Raw genomic sequence first — 21,260 nt, 5'->3', positions numbered from 1 at the left:
TTCTCCCACGTTTCCATATCTATTTCTGGCATTATTTAATATTTTCTTCTATATATTTAGAAAAAATACCAAAGAGTAAACAAGATATCCATTTGCTGTTGACTGTATGTATCCAAAGTCCGAACATTGCATTACTGAAATGCAATGGAATGCAGGAATGTAGATTGAAAGAAGAGCTTCTGTTCTTGGATCTTGTCTACTTCTTCTCACTGTACAAGGCTTGCTAGCAAAATCTGTTATCTTCTCTCTGCTGTAAGCTGGAGCCACTACTGGAGTGGCTTCTGCAAGTTCTGCATAGCCATGAATTTTGTGGAGTCACTTGGAAGTCATAAAAACTAGTTTTGTGGAAGAAGAATCAGCTTTAGGGCAGCTTATCTTTCTTTTTATTTTTTTAAATCATCTGATTACTTCCCATAGATGACATTTTCACTAATCTGTAGCAAAGTCCTCACATGCCCTGACTTTTGTTGTTGGGAAACAAGCTTCTGTTCCTTGAAGGTGCAAGCCATCTTTGATGTGGCTCGGATCTGCTCAATGTTTCACGCTTCAATTTTCAATACTCTGCTCAAGACCTCCCCTGGAACTGGCTTTTGGCAGAGCAATGCAAAGCTGCACTAGCAAATCCCTCTGCCAGCTGTGGGTCCCAAAAAGCTGTCCTGGGAAGGAGCCCTTTCAATCTTTTGCAGGACTTTCACTGTGCTCATGGAAACCATCTCCAGCATGATCCAGCCTTTGCCACCTCTGTGGATGATGCCTTGTTTGCCTGTGTGCACACACCCATCAGGATGCATTTCAGGGCTCCACTGGAAGGTCACTAGGGCATGAAGCAGGAGGGAAGTTCAACAGAAGAGCTCCTCTGGGTAGCCAGGGGAGCAGGGCTGCAGGGTGCACCAGTTTCTGCCTCCCACACAGTACAGATGCAGCCCAGGTGGCTCAGAGTTTTTATTACTGCACTGATGGGGAAGCTTGAAGGAATGTAGATTTGGACAGTCTGGAAGTCATTATCCCATGGTGCTGTCTTTAGAGTAGCTACTCTGCCTTGGACAAGCTCCCTGAAAATGTACACAGGCTAACTCTTATGCAATAATAAGTGAAATAGAGCTTTACACAAAAATAGCAATTGCCAGAGTGTATAGATTTGTCTTTCAGGGAAATATGCATTTGCTGAATTACAAGATCTGTTGTGGAAAGCAAAGATGCTCTGCTCAAGGTTGTTACTAAATATCTGCAAAGAACCAGAGGCCTAACTTCATTCAGCACAGACCTTCATTGTGCTGTGCAGTCAGCAATATTCACAAGTGATACTTGACCTTCCTGAACTGCATACTTTACAGCTCGATTTTTTTTAAAAAAAGCAAAAATAAAAGCAAAAAAGACACTTCAAAGCATCCTCAGCATGTGTTGCAGTCATGTGCCACATCCTAGCTACAGCTAGTGGGATTGAACTAGACATTGTCAGCAGACAGTAGTTTGATCCAGTCACTGGGGTCTCAGCAAAGCCTTTCTTCTAGAAGAGCATCAGTTTGCTTCAGCTCTCACACCAAGCTGGCTAGCAGATTAAAAAGCTTATAATCTTTTACATGTTAAGAGTGTATTTTTTCCATTTTCCAGTCACATAGAGGGCAAAAGTTCTTTCCCCTTTGAGTGTCCTAAAACACATTAGATTTTGAGTTTGAAAATTTACATCCCAATGGAGAGGAGAGAAAGGCAAAGAATAGGGTAAAATAACAAAATATGTGAAACTGGGAAGGCTCATCCTTTTAATGTGGCAGCCTCTGTTCCTCCCATTGTTGTGTGAACTGCAAGTCTCTTCCTTTAACCAAGTAGATTTGCTATTTGGTTATTCCTCAGTTGTCATTCTGCTCTGTTTTGCTCCTGGTTTCCTCATGGAGCAATACTGCCCAGCTCCCCAGCACCAAGCCCACTTAGCTGACACCAGCACCGTTCTTTTCAGCCAGGGTATACCAAAACAGGTTCTCTTACTCCACAATGACTACAGCATTTAGTGAGAAGAGCAGTGGCATCTGGATTCATGCTTATTGCATGAGTGCACCAGCAGGCATGAGGAAAGAAGCACAGACTGTGCTGACATTACATGGCTGTAAGAGCTTCTGCAACCCAAGTCAGTGGCACAACACCGAGCTAAAACCGAGGGCACAGGCAAGCTCTGGGCTCTCAGCATCAGCACAGCATCACCTACTTTTCCCCCTGTGCTTTCTGCATACGTGCTGGGCTAAACTCCAGGGATTAATTTACCACCCACTGTGCAGTTTTGCAGAGGAGGAAGGGATCAAAGACTAGTTCAACAGCATGAAGTTGTCACTAATGACGCAGAGGCCGATATTTCCTCTTGGCAGCCCAGAGTGTGGAGAGGACTGGCACCTCCTTAGGTGACACAAGCACTGCTCTCCATGCCAAAGTAGCACCACTGCAAGGCAGCACTGCCCAGACCCATATACATTCGGCTGTAAGAAAAGCTCCAGACATGGTATCCCAGGAAAATGCCAGCTCAGCTTGTATGAGGCCAGTGCTGATGGTACTCAGGGAAAGCCTCATCCAGATCTGGGGTACTTTGGATTATTTTAATACTTATCCTTTTTTCTTCCCTCCATATATTTTCCTGCCTTGATCACCAACACTGAAAGGAGTCATCACAAGACAGACTCCTGCTCTCAGACACCTGCAGCAGCACGACTTAGCATCAGTCCTGTTGGCATGGGGCAAAATTTGGGAAGAAATAAAACTCTCTGAACTCCTAACTGTTCTTTGTCTTTTTACTAGCTTCCATCTAATGTATTGGAACCAGCATACCTGCACTGCTTGTCTTGAAACTCAAGTTACCTTTTTCAAAGCAAGGGAGATGACACCCTCCTTCCTTAAAGGGTCTTAGAACACATGCAGAGAAACCAGTACTACATATTGCCACTGAGTGCTACAACTGAACACCAGCAGAAAGCTCCTGAAGAAAACAAGCAGGCAGCTCTGTCCTCCACTCTGCAGCTCTCAAGCTCACTGCCAAACACAAGCAGCTCTCTCACTGTGTGAACAGTAAACAATACAATTAGCTGATAACCAGCATCTTGAATTTGGCAAGGGCCGGCTTTTTTTCCACCCTCACTTTTAGGAAGCATGAATGCATGAAAAATCCAAGGCTTTGAGATGGGAAGTGAACAGCAAACACTGCCTCACTTCACCAGCTGATCCCAGAAATATAAAGGTGTACAAACTACCCATGTTTTCACTAAGCAGCTAAAGCACATGACTGAGGAAGGTTCAGAGCCTGCAAACACATTCAGTGTTGATGAAGCACAGCATGATTTCAGAGGGCAGGGAAAAGGAGGCAGCACAAGAGTTTTATACCAAACAGCCTTATTCCAATCTCAAATTCCTCACAAATATGTCTGATTATCTGACCAGTAATCAAATGAAGTTTTGCAAAAACTGAAGGCACTTCTCAGCACTGAAAATGTGGCAAAGGTAAGCCACAGTTGCTGCAGGAAGCATAGGGCTCCCCATCACCTCACTCCCCTGCAGAGGGCAAGCTCAAGCTGTGCCCAAGCACAGCCTGCAAAGCAAGACAGGCTCAGAAGCAGAGAGAAAATGCTTGTACTGCCACCTTCCTCACAGGTAGCACTGCTAGAGCACAGGTAGGTGCTGTGGGCCAGAGCTTGGTCATGCCTGGCAGATCTCATTGGGCAATACACATCACCACTGCCCTTTGAGGAGGTAGGAAAAACCACCCAGGGAGGACCTGTGAAAATTAGGAACAACAGTGAGTGTGACATGTGACAACTAAGAGGAAGCTGGGGCAAGTGGATTGACATCCTCAGAAAGGTGCTGCTGTTAGGAAACATCTTTATGTGGGGGCTGGTCCTGGTCATCAGGAAAAAATGAAGAGGAGGCAGCAGGCCACTTCAGCTTGGGGAAGCAGGGCAGGGCTTGCCCCTTCCCCATCCCATCTTCACCAGAGAGGCAAGAAAATTAAGAGAACTTCCCAGGGTAAAGGGTCTGAACAACAGGGAGCAGTTTGCCAGCCCTTCAGAGTTGCAGAAGTACTGATACATTGCTGGTGAAGAACAGCAGACAAAACACTGAAATATCATTGGTGTCACACACAGCTTCCGCTGCATGATTTGCTTTTTTGTTTGAGAAGGGGGAGATGAAGAGCAGCGTTGACTTGGTAAACCCAACATTTGCCTGCTGGCAGTGCCCAGCTAGAGTCTGATTGCCATGGCAGTGGCTCCCTGGAGAGCTGAGCAGGGGGTTTAGGCTGTGCCTGAGCCGGAATAGCCCTCTGAGTAACCCCTGCTCCAGCAAGGGCTTTCTAGCAGCTGACTGCTCAGTACACAAGGAGGGTTCAAAGCAGACACTGCTGATATTTTTGTGAAAACCACAGCAGTGGCTCTTGTGTAGAAACCCACTCTCTACCCATTGCTAGAACAGCAGCTGGACCAACCCACTGGTTCAAATTACATGATTCTGTAAACAGGTTGTTAGCATCATTAAAACATTGCAACGTTTGTTTTATCCTGTCTTTGACAGACTGATAAAATTACTTTGTTCTTCAATGTCTGGTAGTGAGCAGGAACTGGACATGGATGTGGTGTGCAAAGGATAGTAGTGTCCCCAGGGAGAGGAGATCCTTGTACTTGCCACTCTGGCCAACTTGAAAGGTCCCAAGGACCCAGCAGGCTTTAGGGAATTCTTGGCATTTACACACGTTTTATAACCCACTGAGTCATCAATCAAGATTAAACCAGTGGTGGGAAGCAAACCAGCACCTTTTCAACATCTCTTGCAAAATTATGTCCTTTCCTCCAACATGCTTCAGAGGTTATCAGGACTTAATGAGAATATTCATTAATTTACATTTCAGCAAAAGCTTTTCATGTGACTGGAACACTGTTTCATTGCTTTGGATTGCACTTCTCCATGCACACAGCAGGGATAAGCATATCCATGCTCTGCTCTGCATTTGCTGCTATCTAGGTACCAAAGGTTCTGACAACAGATTTAGGTACTATACTAATACACACTATAGATAGGACTTTATCTTATTATCTAATAGATAATCTATTACTATCTGAGACAGAGTTGCACATAAATGACATCAATTCAGCAAGCACTAAGTGGAGTCAGTGCTGGGTCTCTATTCACTTGTATGTGGAATAATTACTTATGGTTATGAATAGGCCACATTAAGAGTAACATGCTAGATCTGCTATCTTCTGAAAAGGAAGTGGAAAAAATGCTGTAAGTGATGTCTCCTTCATCATGAAAAAGTGACTTCTGTGGTTTTTCTACTCTGCCACCTGCAATTCTTATCCCTTCAGTCCAGCAAGGTGCTCTCTGTGTCATAAATATTTATGAAACTCTTGTGTCATGGAGTTCTATTCTGTTGTCCTAGACCTTTCTGAGTTTCAGTGGTAGATGAAGAAACCCCATTTGAACAAATTTGAAAATTTTTATATGCAGTATGTTATGAAACACACATCTATTTACCAGACCAGTTCTTGACCACCCCCTCTGGAAAGGGCAAAGCAAAAAAAAAAATTAATATAAATTAATATCTTAGCTTGCCCAACACAACTGTCTAGAAGGGCAGAGTTTGAGAACCAGTTATAGTTTGTGTATGCAGGATAAATACCCTGGCCTTTTTTTCCTAGTACATTGTGGGGTATTTCTTTCACTCTGAACTTCAGGTTGTTTGTGCACAATATTTCTAAATAATCAAATATTAATTTTTCCTCTCTGACAGAAAAAGGAAAATATAAAATTAGGAAGCAACTTATATATCTCTTAAAAAAAGTATATAAGTTCTTGGAAGCTGTTGAAAATAAGTGAAAAACATGCCTTTTATTTCTAAACAATATTAACCTTGCCAAGAGAGGACACACTCTTGGGGCTTGGTAGTAAGGTAAACAATTACTAATTTCCTCTATGAGTAGGAGATAATGACATAGGAAAGCATTTTTCTGATAAAATGTTTTTTAATTTCAACATACCTACTTTTAGAATCCAAGTTGTTAGCTGAAAAGGTTTTGTTTTGATTAATGTCATAATTTTCATTCATTTAAAAGAGTCAGAAATGTCAAATCATTGTTATACCGGAAGTTTTGGGCTTGGATCAAAGTGACATTTCATTTAGCAGTCTGAATAAACACACAGTTTAAAAGCCAATTCAATGAGAGGAAGAAACTCTGAAACATAAGCAAATACTTCTAACTACTGAATCCAATTTCTGCTTGTACACAAGTCATCCTTTTGGGACTGAGAAATACCTCTGAATTTTGGTTTTTTGGAACAACCTTTTAATTCAATTCAGAACAAAGATATTGAGATGAGGTAAGCCATTTCCTGCCTTCTCCTTAAAAATATGTATTAAAAATATTAATCTTACACAAGAGAGGAGGGGAGGATGCTTAAGCTGTCTAAGAAATGTGAAATTTTCCTGCTTGCCACACATTAGGTAGATGTTGCAGAGTTGCTTGTTCTGAGATTTGTAGTGAAATCTTTCAGGCTATTTTTAATCAATCTTTATTACTTACTGCTGTCACTGCTGCATTGCTGGGCAAAGCCCTCAGCTTTTATTAGAAGTTAAAATATTTTTACACTTGCTGCTCACGCAGCTGTGAAGAAAAGTTAACTCAAACCCCCAGAAGCTACCAAAGCCCAAGACAAATGTAACCAGAGAGAATTAAGTCTTGTGAGTTACACCAACCACATGACTTTGCCTCAGGATTTGATGATGCCTGGAGCAGACTATGCTGAGCTTGCAGTTTTGTCAGTTATGTTTCATTTCATACATTGGGGCTGTCATAGAATGAATTGTTATCGTAGATGTCCCTGGGGGCATAGAGCTCAGGCAGCTCACACTACATGCTAAAAAGCTTTCTCAGATAGGGCTTGTCAGAAAACACATCTTCAACACAGGCCCCTGCACTACCTGCAGCTGAGCCAGAACAAGGGAAGCAGAGCCCCCAGACACATTCACATTCTGCAGAGAATGCTGCACAAGAACAGCCCCAGGCCCCCCTTTCAAGAGATGCTGCCCCTAATGGAAGCCAGCTGACAACAGCAGTAAATTAAAAACAACCAAACTAGGAAATCTACACATGAAATAGCAGAACTGAGTCAAGGACAGAAACATGCATCAAAAAACTAGAAGAATGTACTTGCCCAACTCCTTGTGGCTTTTCTCACCTTATAAAATCACTCTGGCAGAAGCAAGACCCCCTCCTGTCCCAGTCTCTTTTTCTTAGATGGTGTCTAGAAAGGAGAGCTAAGAACAAAGATGGGTTTTTTTAAGTCTCTAAACCTTTCCCATGCTTTTGCATGGCTTTGAATCTGTTCCTATCACCTGATTCTAACTGCTGTCATCTGCCAGTAGTTCCCTGCCTGGCTCTCACTTGTTTTGCCATCACTGGATGCTGCCAGAGGAAGCAGAAAGGAAACCTTGCCAGTGCAAAAATATTGAAGAATATTTGAAAGACACCTATCTGGTCTCTAAATGAATTTTTAGAAGGGAGAAAGCAAGAACATTTGTTTCTATCAACTGCTTCATTAACGACAGGTAGAGGTGGTAATTAAACACTATATGGTAATGATGGACTTAACTGGGGACTGCTTGATGGCCTGAAAATGCCATGCCCATCAGTGAAGACACACAATCATCTAAGATATTGCCACTTCACACTGTTTGCTGTCACCTCTGTATCTGAACCATACTAATACCACAAGTGAGTCAAACCCATTTCAGTGCAGCCAAGCAAGCTGGCCTAAGTCACTCTCATGGAATTGGGCATGAGCAAAGGACATTTTGTGAACACAAGGTGATTTACAGTCCAGTTACTAGTTCTATCCTTCAGCTGAACCATGTTAATGAACTAACTGGGAGCTCCCAGTTTGCTTCAGCACAAAGTCAGCTATTGCTGCACAAATGAGATGAGCCCCTGAAGAGGGTTGGGAGCATTGTCAGAGTGTGTGAATGTGGCTCAGCTCCAGGGGAGAAGCAGATGCAAGCTGGGGTGTGGTACCAAGCAGATGGAAAATGGTGTTTCCCTAAACAGTCCCACTAGATCTGAAGTAGCACATCTGCTGCACCCCAGTGTGCTCCTTCTTCCTTTTTCTACTCAGTGCAAAAAGATTTGGGCAGAATCTCCTATTCCACTGAACCTTCAGTTGATGTTCATACCCATGGAGAGATGACATAAGATATGACCTCCCCAGTGTATTTGCTTGCTACATCACAGTGGCTGTGAAATAAGAAAGACCCCACAAAGTGTGGAGTGTTGGATTTCAGATCCTGTTTGGTGCTCATGCTTTCTTTGTGGTGTTTCTGCATCCAAATTTTATCCCTTAGCTAGGCTGAAGGGAATGTATCTTCCTTCTTGTATATGGGAAAACAAAGCAGATGGTCTCAGTCTGAGGGACAGATGTCCACATCAGAAAACTGTCACCGTGCTTGACACCTTCCCAGCCATACTGGCCAAAATCCTCCAGAAAAGAAAAAACACACCTTGCCATTTTGCATACATTTACATTCATTTGCATGCATTCAGGCACCTACTGAACAGAATGCTCAGCCTTCCCATTTTTTAAGTTGCACTCAACCTCAGAAAGACTGGTGTGAAGATTACTTCTTAAAAGAGCTGACTGCCTGGTGACTTTGGTATGCAAACTATTAATAAAAAGGACCATTCCGTGCCATAGTCCTATTCTTTTCCTGCCTTTTGACACAGAGATGAATCTAGACAAAGAAGAGCAGCTCATAACAGCACTGCCTCTACCCAGAAATTCTGTAAATGCAAATGAAATCCCTTTTCTGCTAGATTTTCTAGGACATGAACAAAGCATTTGACACTGTCCCTCATGACATCATCCATGTTGCTAAACTGGAGAGAAACAAATTTGACAGATGCACCACTCAGTGGACAAGGACTTGACTGAATAGTTGCACTGAAAGAGCTGTGGTCATCAGCTCAATGTTCAAGAGGAAGGCAGAAAAAGTGGCATTCCTAAAGAGTTGGTATCACGACCAGTGCTACTTAACATTTCTGTCATTGACAGTGGGATTGAGGGCACCCTCAGCAAGTTTGCTGGTGACACTGAGCTGTGTGGGGCTGTCAGCACACTGGAGGAAAGGGATGGCATCCTGAGGGACCTGGACAGGCTGGAGAGGGGGGCTATGTGATCCTGATGGAGTTCAACAAGGCCGAGTACAAAGTCTTGCACATGGGTCAGGGCAATGCCAAGCACAAATACAGTCTGGGGAGAATGGATTGAGAGCAGCCCAGAAAGAAGGTCTGGGGGTTGTTGACAAGAAGCTCAGCATGGCCTGGAAATGTGAAAGAAAAATGTGAAAGCCAAATGTGTCCTGGCTGCATAAAAAGAAGTGTGGCTATCAAGTCAAAGGAAATTATTCTGTCCCCCTATGCCACCCTCATGAGACCCCACCTGTAGTAGTCCCATTCAGCTCTGTCCATAAGAAGGGCGTGGACCAGTTGTAGCAAGTTCAGAGGAGGCCACCAAGACGCTCAGAGGGCTGGAGCTCCTCTCCTATGAAGGCAGGCTGAGAGAGCTGGGGTTGTTCAGCCTAGAGGAGAGAGGGCTCTGGGGAGACCTTAGAGCAGCCTTACAGTGCCCAAAGGAGATTCTGCAAGAGAACTGGAGAGGGACTTCTTCCAAGGGCATTTAGTGACAGGATAAGGGGGAATGGCTTTAAACTGACTGAGGATGGGTACAGGCTGCCCAGAGAAGTTATGGATGCCCCATCTCTTCAAGTGTTCAAGGCCAGGCTGGACAAGGCTTTGAGCAACCTGGTTTAGTGGAAGATGTCCCGTGACAGGGAACTAGAGGATCTTTAAGATCCAAATAATTCTATGATTCTGTGATTCTATGAAAAGACTAGTGTCAGAGTATAAAAAACACAATCCCATTTTGTTTCCTTTTTTTTTTTTTTTTTTTTTTTTTTTTTTTTTTTTTTTTTTTTTTATTTTCTGGCAGGGAGTTTTCTCTTCCAACCTCAAACAACCACAGAAGACTCTACATCTTTACTTTTCATAAATGAGGCAGCAATAATTCTCTGGGATTGTGGTGGCTGGAATGCCTGGGGGATCTGGATGAGGGCAATCCGAATTAGGGGAGAAGTCAATGAAACACAGGAGAATACTGAAGTGCTTTTGCACAAGGTCTGTTTCCCAACATGCATGCCTATTGCTGTCTGAGTTCATAGGAAATTATTCCACATGGAGCCTTGTGTCCAGTAGGAGGAGAAAAAAAAAAGCCAGATCAAAACAAAACAAACCAAAACACAGCAGATTGCTCAATGCTGTCTGTAGGCCAGTTAAAAGGGGAGGGAAAAGAGATCTCTTCATGCAGTCTGCTTGGCCAAAGCTGAGTCCTGCTCACGGGGCAACCTCTGCAGGGCAGGAAGAGCATCCTGCCTCCCCATCCTGCATGGGAAGGTCAAGCTGTGGACTGAGGCATGATACCTGCTCCCTGTCAAGGCCCCCATGAAACACTCAGGTGGCAATTACTGCTGAGAGCAGCAATCACGGACACTCTATGAAATGTTGTGTGTGTTTTCAGTGCTAATTATGGCTGCTCTGTGGGGTAGGAGGAGAGGGAAAGCAACCATTCTCATGGGAATTTTTTTGTTTGCTTCATTTTTGGGTCATTTTGTATTGGTTCTTCTCTTCTTCTCAGTCCTGATGGTGCAATGATGTTGTGCCAGGGAAGAGGGCCTGTCTGAAGGTGAATGGCAATAAACAAAGAAGCAGAAAGGCAAGACATGCTGCTCAGTACTTGCTGTTTGTCACCCAGGGCCTTTGCCCTACATCTCCATCCCTGCCAGAGCTTAAGAGTGACTCAGGGTTTGTCCAAACTGCCATGCAGCTGCTGGGAGCGGCATAAAGGTGGCTGGGCCTTTTCCCACAAAAAAATGTTAACAGCCACAGAGATTTTCAGCCCCAAGGACCTCTGCCTATGAATCCTGTCAGCTTCCTTGCCACCTCCATAGCCTATCAACAAATCAACTAGCTTTTTCTTTCACAGGCCATTATATTTCCCACTTCTTTCTTTGGCACAAAGCAAAAACGAGTCACAGAGGCTTCTCAAGCTGAGCTGGAGACATGGCTGCACACACAGCTACAAGTGAGGAAAATGCTGCTTGTTTTCACTCTCTGCCTGATACATGACAGCCTGTTACACAAAATCAGCAGCAAAACTCCCCCCTACTTTTGCAAAAAAAAATAACCCAACCCAAAACTTATGTAACTCTGCAACTAATCTTTGTTAATCTTGAGCAAGGCATTTAAATCAGGGAATAAGCCTATTCTTCTCATCCTCCCCCCCACCCCCCAGTCTATCTGCACAGTGAAAAGAGAAACAAATAGAAGCAAAGTTCGCAGCCTGGTGGTTTTTCCTTTTGACAAGAGCAAAGTGGCATCGTGTCCTGAGACTGCTCTGAAGTAAAGCCTCCTGCTGTGCCTTACCCCGAGCACCTTAAGAGAAAAGCTGCTTTGGGAGCAGTTGTCTGCTGCTCTTGGCTGAAGCATGGAAATCTCTACTCTCGCCACGTACCACTGCCTTGCTTTTGTCTGGTATTTTTTCGTTGCCTATTCCATCACACACATAAAAACAGAGGAGCGGACATCTGAAGTGTTCCTTTACGGTGGGCAGTGGAAATATTTGACAGTCCTCAATCTGGTAAGCAAATTGTGTTGTACATTGATACCAATATGTCTATTTGTTTGTCTGCCATCTGCGCCTCAAGACATATGCAGCTGGTGTATTTGCTGCTGTTAAACTGCTTCCTTTGGTGGTTTTTACCCCAAAGGAAACTAAGGAGGGATCTGTGCTTGTGCTGTGAAATGTATTCACAGGTTGCATGCACAAAGAATATTGACTGGTGAAATGCTTGGTTTTCAGAAAGTACTTTGAAGCTAGCTGCCTCCTGTAAAATGACATTGTCAGTGAGAAGGACAGAAAAGTGGGGATATGACCAGCCAGGCCACATACAAGTTTGGTGCCTGTTTTCTAAACTTTAATTCAAAACATTTCAAAACTGTTTGGAGTTTTACTTATTTTTTAATAGGCTTTTATATCCTCTAAATTACAGGGAAAGTGAAACAAAGCAGAGCACCATGCTAATTTAGCCATTCAGAGTACCTGCTTTGTTTGACAATCAGTTGAGAACACATGGGAAAGAAATTCCAGCCTGTGGAGAGAGGTGCTTCTGATATTAATACAAGAGTTTCAGCAGTGCTATCAACTGGTTGTACATTTCCTCAAAGCACACAGAAAAAGAGAGACTGTAATGTGTTCTGGTTCTTCTAATGTGCTAACATTTCACAGGATAGAAATCAAAGTGAAAGTATATGAGATACCCAGTGGAGAAGGCTTGTTCAGAGCCTGAGGTGTTCATCAGCAGCTTGGGAAAGTAGTGCTGGTGGGGTGAAGGACCAGGCTTGTGGAGAGGTTTGCTACAAGGGAAAAATTTCAGGCAGGCACACTTGCTAATTTGAAGGACGACCGCAGAGACCTACACTGCCTTTCATCCATTCTGAGTGATTGTCAGAGTTAAATATCACTGGGAGGTCTGGTCTGGGGCATGTTTGTCTCTACTTTTACCCTTCAGAAGGAGACAGCCTATGCTGGAGTTCAGTGGAAGCCTAAAGGCTCCCCAGTTCCAAGGTCTCTTTTGGAGACCTTCAGGGAGGCAGGGAATTTGGTTCTCTTCTATCCTCAACCATTCTGTGACTCCGAGAAACATTTGTGACCAAGAGGCAGTGAATGGCAAGTGAAGGGACCACAACAACCCTGGGGATTCTGGGAGCCCCAGTGCTCTCCTCAGTGGCCAGGCCAGTTGTGGAAGGATCACATATATATAACAACATATATATCACTGCAGTCAGTTGGCATTTGTACTGCTAATTGTGATGTTTATCAGTATAGTCATTTTGGGGGGATAGCTGGCCCCACTGAAATACCACCCATACTTGCAGGCAAAACAGCATCTCCACCTCCATCCCTTGGCACCTTTATAATGAGATTTACCACCCAGCTCTAAAGCATGAGGTTAAAAGGACAAAGCAAGTAACCAATCTCCCAGTATTTTGGGATGAAGAAATGCCCACTGAAATTATCATTCAGCTTCTCTTAGTGACCAGCAGTGAATGGTCAGGGAAAGGCTGCACAAGGCAAGAGCATGTACAAGCATGAAATGAAGTTTCCATGGCTTTACTGTCCCACTAACATACTGAGTAACCCAGCCAAAAATAAATCCAGGTAGCTAATAGCCATCCAAAGCCTTCCTTTCATCTATCTAAAGGAAAAACATGCCTGTTCATACTGGTTCTTTCCCTATCCTTTGTACCATGAGGCAAGTGTGCCTTGTGTGAAAGATCAGTTCATTTTGTTGGTGTAAACCTGCTTCCTTGATCACTGAACTGGATGTCTCATTATTTCTGTGTTGTAATCTAATCCTCCATCTCTGTTCACATTTTCTTTGCCACTCATTAGAATGGTATTAGATTATCCTCTCAGTTACTCTTTTCTGCAAGCTGGAAGTCCAAGCCTTTTTAATTTCTCTCCACAAAGGGTTGGTTCTTTCATTAAAGCATCCATGTCACCCTTTGCAGCAGTTTTTCAAGTTTCAGGAGGGGGTAGGTGAGGCAGACAGCAGTGGTCAAGTTAGGAGCATATATAGGTTTATACAGTGGCCTAAAGGTGTTTGCTTGCTTGTAGTTTAATTCTTCTTGACTACTCTTAACTCTCTATTTGTCTTTTTTGATCACTAGTAGGCAAGGAGACAGCAAGTTGAGAGAGCTATCCATATTGAGTCCAAAACTTCTTTACTGGATGGTGATAGCTAATATAGAAGCCACTGTTGAAAAATATATAGTTGGAGCTGCTTTTTATGTTTTTTTCTGAAATGCTTTACATTGTACTCATCAGTACTGATTTTTGCCTACTATTTGTTCACTTCAGGCACTCAGTATCCTGAGATTCTTTGGCAATTTTACAGTCAGGTCGCTTTTACAGGGAAAAAAAACCCCATCAGATTCAGAAAAGTGTACCACCTCAGTATTTGCTCCCTTTGCTAGCTCATTTACAGATCTGCTGAACAGCTCAGGTCTCTCCATGAGTGAGGGCTCTTGCTCCTCTTCCCCAGTCCTTTGACTCCCAACTTTTAACCACACATTGATCTGATCCCAATGCTAAAATGGAGCTGCCAGCCAACAGGAAATGGTTTGGGCTGAAGATGTTGCCTATCTCTCATGAAGAAAATGTGGCAGTAGGACAGGGTGTGCAAAATTATTCCTTCATGGATGGTAATCCTCCTTCTTCAAAGATGTATTTATTTCAAGAAAGGATTGCCAAAAAATGAAGAGGGAAAGAAATGCTGTTACCCCCCTTCTCCTGCTGTACTGGGTAGCATTTCTTGGTAAACCAGCAGCAAAAAGATGGCAAAGGGCTCTTGAGCTGCTGTATAAGAGAGGAAGAGGGTGAGAAGACAACATGCTCACAATGCTGTGGTGCTCTCTGTGGGGTTCCATTGAAGCTAAAAGACTCATCCCATGGTCTGCCATTAAACCACTCCCGTTGTTGCTGAGGAACATAGAGGAGCAAGAGGTTCCTGTCCATTGGATGCACATCTAAAACACTGACTTTCTGTCAGTCTGGACAAAGTCCTAGAAAACACCTGGGGATGTCAGGAGGTATGGTCATGGGGAAGAAAAGTGGGCAAAAGGTTCACACTGGGCTGTTCTGGTTCAGTGGATCTGGTATGCTGGCAGGCCTGGGCAGTGCCTTGGAGGCTTCCCCAGAGCCAGGAACACAGAGACAGCCTTTGTCCAGATCTTCTGCCTGTGTCCTGCCATACTGGGATCACCTGTCTTTTGGCATTGGCTGTCTGAATTGCTTGGGAATTTTCCCTCCAAAATTTCTCTTATCTCTTTGAAATAGCATTTAAAAATTTCTCTCAGTGGAAAGCTGCTCTGGTTGCCTCACTGTGATCTGAAATGGAAAGACTGGGAAAAGTAATATTTTCTGGGGATGAAAATGCTGCTTGTCTCCCAGTTTTGCTGGAGAGATGCTGGAAGAATTCCTCTAGATATGGCCCTCTTTTAGCACCTCATTGAATTCCTTGCTAGTCATGTGGCTCTCCCAAGAGAGCTACAGCTCTGACATTGCTTCAGATTAATCTTATTAATGATCATAGCAATCAAGACTCAGAAAGGAAATATTTTTGTAAGGGGGGGGGGAAGGGATAAGTGAGCTTTGTATCAAAGAGGTTCATTGACCCATCATTGAAGAAGCAGAAATGACAGACAAAAACAGTTTTGTATTAATTTCATTCATCTGTGACACAAAACAGTGCAAGCAGAATCATTCATTGCCTGAAATATCTGAGCTCATAAAAAACTGCTCACAGCTGTAAATCCATTAGTAAATCACTGCATAATGAGCACACTGCACCTTTAAAAACTATTAATTGTGTTCCTGCCCCAATTTATTCCTTACACTTTTGTTTTTCATAATGGAAATACTTTTCAATTGTCCTGAAAGCTTCTTTGTATTTATTTCAGAATAGGTCCAGTATTTAGTAAAGATATTTTCCAAGACACTATCATGTGAATGGATGTGTGTCTACACTAAATGTTGACTTTTATGTCTAATAACTTGCTCACAATATTGGATTTATCCCTCCCTAAAGGGCAGAGCTTGGAGCTCAATTTATTTGTACTAGTTGGAGATTTCAATATACACATATGGTAAGATCTTATACACAAAAGTAAATCATGTCAGGTTAGTTAAACAGAAACACCCTTTTGATCACTGCACCAGATAAAAACTGAGCTTTGTCTTTGTCACTGTGAGTCTCAGTTTGGAAAATTGATCTGGCCAAATTAAATGTTTCTACAGCACCCAGCACCATGGAACTCTGCAGGGTCTAGAGGGGAAAGCAACCTCTCTCCAGCAGGGATAATCATATCCATATTCTCCTCTTTGGGTTAATCATTAACTTTCTGAATGCTTCCAGTCTTCCTTCTGTTCGTGTGGGAACACTTTAGGGAATCCTTTCTATTTACAGCCAGTGGATTTATATTCCATGAGCGCCTGCAATGGATTTGTGAGTGCCAACACTGCTGCTTGGGAAATTCACAGGACATCTGGAATAACTTGGTGTTTTCATGTATTATTTTTTTTAATGTCAACATTTTCCCTTTAATGGAGGGCTACAAGATTTGGATGCACGTTTCTTACAACAATAATCACAGTGGTTTTGGAACTCAGATTTTAATCTACTGGGGGTGTACAATGCCAGACTGTGCAGTACTAGGGACAATCCTGCTAAGTTCAGTTTTCTAGTTTGAAAATTACTTGTATAACCTTCCATTGCTCTTGGAAATACAGGGTGATCACTAAAGTGTCTGAAAAACCGTTGAAACTATGGTGATGAACAAAAGTAGAGCTACAGCAGCACAAATCCAAGCTCCTGAGGCTGAGTTCAGACTTCTTCAGGAGTTGTTCTTCTCTGTGTTTAGCCAGAGAAATGGGTCAGGTTACACATTCAGATAAGAATTTTCCATACAGAAGATAACATTGTCCTCCCCTGTGTATAACAGAATATTTACCAGGCTGAGAATGTGGCTGTTTTGGGACTGTTTCTTTTCAGTAATGTTTATTTTAGTTAATTTTGAAGCGGGGAGAGAAGCAGCCTATCCCTGTCCCATGATTAATGTAAGGCTGGCCATGAACAAGATAATAATAGCCCCATCCTCTGGGAACCAGGCTTCTCCCTAATTGCTTTATTGGCAATTAGTCACCATGTGTCACTGGACTGTCACCACCCTCATGTTCATTTTTCATGCTTTTTACAGAAAGTTACTGCTGACTCTACAGGGTATAACAAGAGCTTCTGTTTATTACCAGGCTTTTCTTAGCTCCTCAAGGACTTGGCATTGGTGAGACCAAGGATTGGGACAGACATTTGGGCTGAACATGTGTTTGTGTCTAAGTACACTGCACCCCACACGGACTTTACTGGACCAGAGTCATGACTTGGAGGGCTGAGTTCCTACTGGCTGAAATAGTGCCTGCTAATTGTGATAATGGGGAGGGGAAAATCACACTTGTAAGAGCGCTTTGGGTGCCTCAGAATTGAAAAAAACCTGTGTGGGTTCTGATGAAGCTACTTGGGTTTTTTTTACGTAAGGATATGTTTGTTCATTGCAGGCCTTGATAGGAAACATGGGGCTCTGCAGCTGAATTGGGTGATGCACCTGGTCCTGGGTGACCCTGGGCCAGTTACCCAGTCTGTGTCACAACCTCCCTATCCCCACTGCTGTGGGTCTGAACAGGGAGAGAGACAATCCAGCAGTGGTACTTACTGTCCTGGTTCCCTGGCATTTGGAAAGGATAGGGAAGGAAGACTGTACCTTTTCCTTGTGCTGGGAAGAAACAAAATGTTTGGGCATGGTTGCAGACAACTGCAAACTATGGTCATTCTGTTGCCCAGGAAGACTCAGTCTCTGGAAACTAAATCTTGCAGAAGCCCTTGTTTGACAACAGGCATGATGAGATCATAGTCTCCTCATCCCCGCATGTATTTGATAATAAATGAATTTCTAATGGAAAAACATTGCACTAATCCTGTCTCCTCCCAAGCACCACCCTTTTCAGCTTCTTCAGAAACTGATGAAGTAACCAGCCACAGCTTCAGAGTCTTTGCTCTAAATAAATATCTGATTCAGAGTAAGATCATGGCAAAAGAGATCTCATCCTGAAAGCTGTAGCCCTCTTTCCATTTAAGCACCACTAGCTGATCCAGTGTTTGCAGTAGGCTGCATTTCCCATATTCATCACTCTGGGACAACCTAGCCTTAAAAAGTAGAGGTCGCCTCATGAGTTAAGTGAACTGAACTGACTCGGTGCTCAATGCAAGACAGTGGGAGTATTTTTCTGCAAGGTTCTATTCTGCCTTTGTGTGTCTGACAAACCTGGTTCTTCTTGATCTGCTGTGTAGTGTTAGGAGAGAAAATGAGATAATTAGACATGCAATATTGAGTTAAACCACAGTAATATGACAATTTTACTCATTATTTGGAGAACTCTGCTTTGTCACTGTGCATGTATCTGATTCTTTACCAAATCCTCCTAGTGTCCTCCCCCAAAAGTCCCACTCTCACTACTTATAAATGATTTAAAGAAAGAATGAAAAAAACTTCAAACCAAAACACAACCTCCCAACCCTAAAATTCATTAGTTATAAATAATTTCATTTAAACTTCAGTAAAACTTCATTTTTACTTGGTGACGTCTGGATCTTTGCTTCTAAGCATTTGAAATCTTTCTTAAATCCCTTTGAGTTCAGCAAAAGAGGTTCTGTTTTTGTAACTTCTGTGCCTAATTCTCACCTTAGATCATTTTGAGCTACTTGGCACTGAGATCAACTGCACTGTGAGTCCCTAGAAAGAAGAACTTGTGTTGGCTAAATAGTGGAAAAGCTATCTAGCAATTGCTTTACAGGAAAATGTCCTGGCACAATTTGTTCTCTCCTGCTCAGATACATCCAGTGGTCAACCATCAACATAGGAAGTGTGACATAGCTGGCTTTCAAGATGTCCTTTCACTCTACATACCTGAATCACATCACACATCTCTGTTTAGTCTGTTACCCGGGATACTGTTAAAGTAAAACTCCTGACCAACTTTATTTGAGCAGTTTGGGTTAGTAAAAGAGATTTAGCCAACAGCTATTTTCCTCACACAGGCTTGCAGCTTACAAACAAAACAGCTCCCTGAAGAGCAAGAACAGATTTCATTGAGGAGCATGCTAATGAAAGCTGGATGAGTTTCCCTCATTAGGTGTAATTGCTTTAGGTTTTGCAGGCTGTCTTCTATGGGGTGTCCTTCCTCGCTGATGTGTTGAGACTGATTAAGAAACTGCGATGTGCTAAGTGCGTAATTTCCAGCAGAGACCTTCTTTTCAGTGTCCTGGCCTTCCCAGTGTCCACAGTAAGTACCCTTTGTCTCAGTATGTGAAAAAAAACATTTGCATAAATAATTAGGGGTGCATAGTACCAAAAGAATGTGTATGAAATAGATAAGAACTAAGGGCTTTCTTCTACCATTGAATTTTGAATGGATTTGGACTATTTAGAAGAAGAAACAATGCTGAGCTTGTCATGGTTGAGAGCAAAGCCTCTTGCACAAACATTAGGGTTGCTGTCCTCAAGTGGACACAGATTGACCCCACAGGGTGAACGAGGCGCAACCTCTCTGTTAATCTCACGGTCCAAATAGCCGTGGATTTATCAACTTAGGGCTTTTCTCTAAAGGGCAGCACAGGTCAGGAGGACACAAGAGGGTACCTAAGAGGCAGCAAAACCTCCCATCTCCTCCTTCGACACCAGAGTAGCTTTAAATAAGCACTAGAGAGAAACAGATTCACGGAAAAATAATTATAGTCACAGCCTACATCAGATTCATCATGGATCACCTACTCCCTCACAGACAATGCTGTTTATCAAGATGCCATGGGATGGACAGGAACTGATGGGTTATTTATACACCTAGGTACGCTCTGTGAGAGTGATGCCTGCAGCCACTGCTGAATCTCAGAGGGCTGAGAAACACTGCTTAAACATGGTGCACAAGCAGCTCAGCTAGCTGGCTCCATAAAAAACCCTGCTAGGGATGGAGCCAGAGAGACTGGATAATTATCTTCCCTGCATAGCAGTGTTCAGTATGCTGCTGTCATATCCCACCAGGCATCCTCACCATGCCTGCAGGACTCATCTCACTCTTCCAGCTTCTCACACCCCTCATTTCTATCCCCAAGCACAAAGTGTGCTCAAATACAAAGCTGAGCCAAAAACTGCAAATCAGGTATCAGTAACTGATACCAGGGATCATTTCCTCCAGTTAAGTTGTCCCACTGTAATTCCTGATCTGTTGAGAAAAAAAAAAAGGGTGCCCACAGTGTGCAGCTTTCACCTGCAGTTTAGGAATTAGGCTCATGAATTGTGAAGGGTAAGTTTATGTGAACTGCCTTATGAAGATCTGTTTTTATTTTGTTACGGAGCAAAACAAAGGCTTGACAGACAGCCCCTTGAGGAGAACTACTTGACCATCAAAGGAGCCCATTTGCAAAGGGAAAGGGAAAGAGGGGGAAAAAAAGCAGCAGCTAATCTCAGATTCCACAGAAAATGTCAGTGTTGGCAGTTTATAAAGCCAGGTTTTTTTTCTCTCAGTATCAACACAGAGCACTGCATTTCTGAGTAAATGTGAGATAACATGAGTTTATCTGGCAATGTCATCATTTTTCATGTAAAAAAACAGGGAGATGTTTGGCCTTCTCAGAAATGAAAGCACTAACCAAATCCTATCAGTTTTGTCTGACAAAAAAAGAGAATCTGACATTTTTAAACTTCTTTCATTTTGCATTTTGATTCCAGTTTGTGTGTATATCCTTTTGGACACTGTATACCTACAACAGAGAGCTGGTTTACCCCAAAAGCCTTGATGGAGTCATCCCGCTCTGGTTAAATCATGCTATGGTGAGTAAGAAACACCTCAGCCTCTTGCAGAGAAAAGAGAGACTTTGCAGCTTGTGCCCCACCACTGCATTGTGCCATTTTCCACAAGAGCTTCACAGCTTTTCCTTTCTCACCTCCTCCTTCCTGCTTATCTGAATCTGATGTTGAGCTGTATGCAGCAATCAGATGCATGTGCTTGAAGCTGCCTCAAGAACACAAGGAGCATCAGTGAATCGGTGCTTGTCAAACCTCTGAAGTCAATGAAATGATGTGTAGTCATAAGAAAAGAAAATCTCACTTATTGCAGCTCAAAAAAGAAATTGTGTCTGCCAACAGAAGTCTCTGAAATACAAAATGGCTGTGAGTGTAACAAAGCAGCCCTTAATTTTTAAAAAAGGTGAAATAACAAAAGAGAATCTGACAGCTCTACAGCTAATAAGCTAATGTGTGCACAGCTTTGAATAGCTGGATTGCAATGATTGTTTACAGATTTTCTATAAATACTTTCCAGATTTCTCCTTCATTTGCTCTGGCCGTTTTTATGATGTGTTGAATAATCACATATTTCTCATCAGTCAAGTGAAAGGAGGCTGACAGTAACATGGAAACTGTGGGTGGATTGCAAGGTCAGGGAGGCCTCATGGGGCGAATGGGAAGTGGGAGAGGTTCAGCGCTAGGCTGAATCAGAGAAGCCAAAAAGCATGAAATAAT

General features: G+C 42.9%; 1 protein-coding gene across 2 annotated transcripts in view; it reads left to right on the top strand.

Moving 5' to 3' along the window:
* The first annotated feature begins 10,843 nt into the window (after positions 1–10,843).
* The window catches only part of ADTRP (androgen dependent TFPI regulating protein), a 30,748-nt gene continuing 20,331 nt past the window's right edge, over positions 10,844–21,260 (top strand). The window contains exons 1-3 of one of the 2 annotated variants that reach the window (XM_056484935.1): positions 10,853–11,709; positions 18,892–19,026; positions 20,469–20,570. In XM_056484935.1, the coding sequence (XP_056340910.1) occupies positions 11,557–11,709; positions 18,892–19,026; positions 20,469–20,570 (390 nt within the window). In that variant the 5' untranslated portion in view covers positions 10,853–11,556. Of the gene's footprint in view, positions 11,710–18,891; positions 19,027–20,468; positions 20,571–21,260 lie in introns of both variants that reach the window. The other variant, XM_056484936.1, reaches the window with a different exon arrangement.

Source organism: Oenanthe melanoleuca, chromosome 2, assembly GCF_029582105.1.
Source record: "Oenanthe melanoleuca isolate GR-GAL-2019-014 chromosome 2, OMel1.0, whole genome shotgun sequence".
Taxonomy (NCBI): Eukaryota; Metazoa; Chordata; class Aves; order Passeriformes; family Muscicapidae; genus Oenanthe; species Oenanthe melanoleuca.
This window is presented reverse-complemented; position numbering and strand designations above follow the sequence as displayed.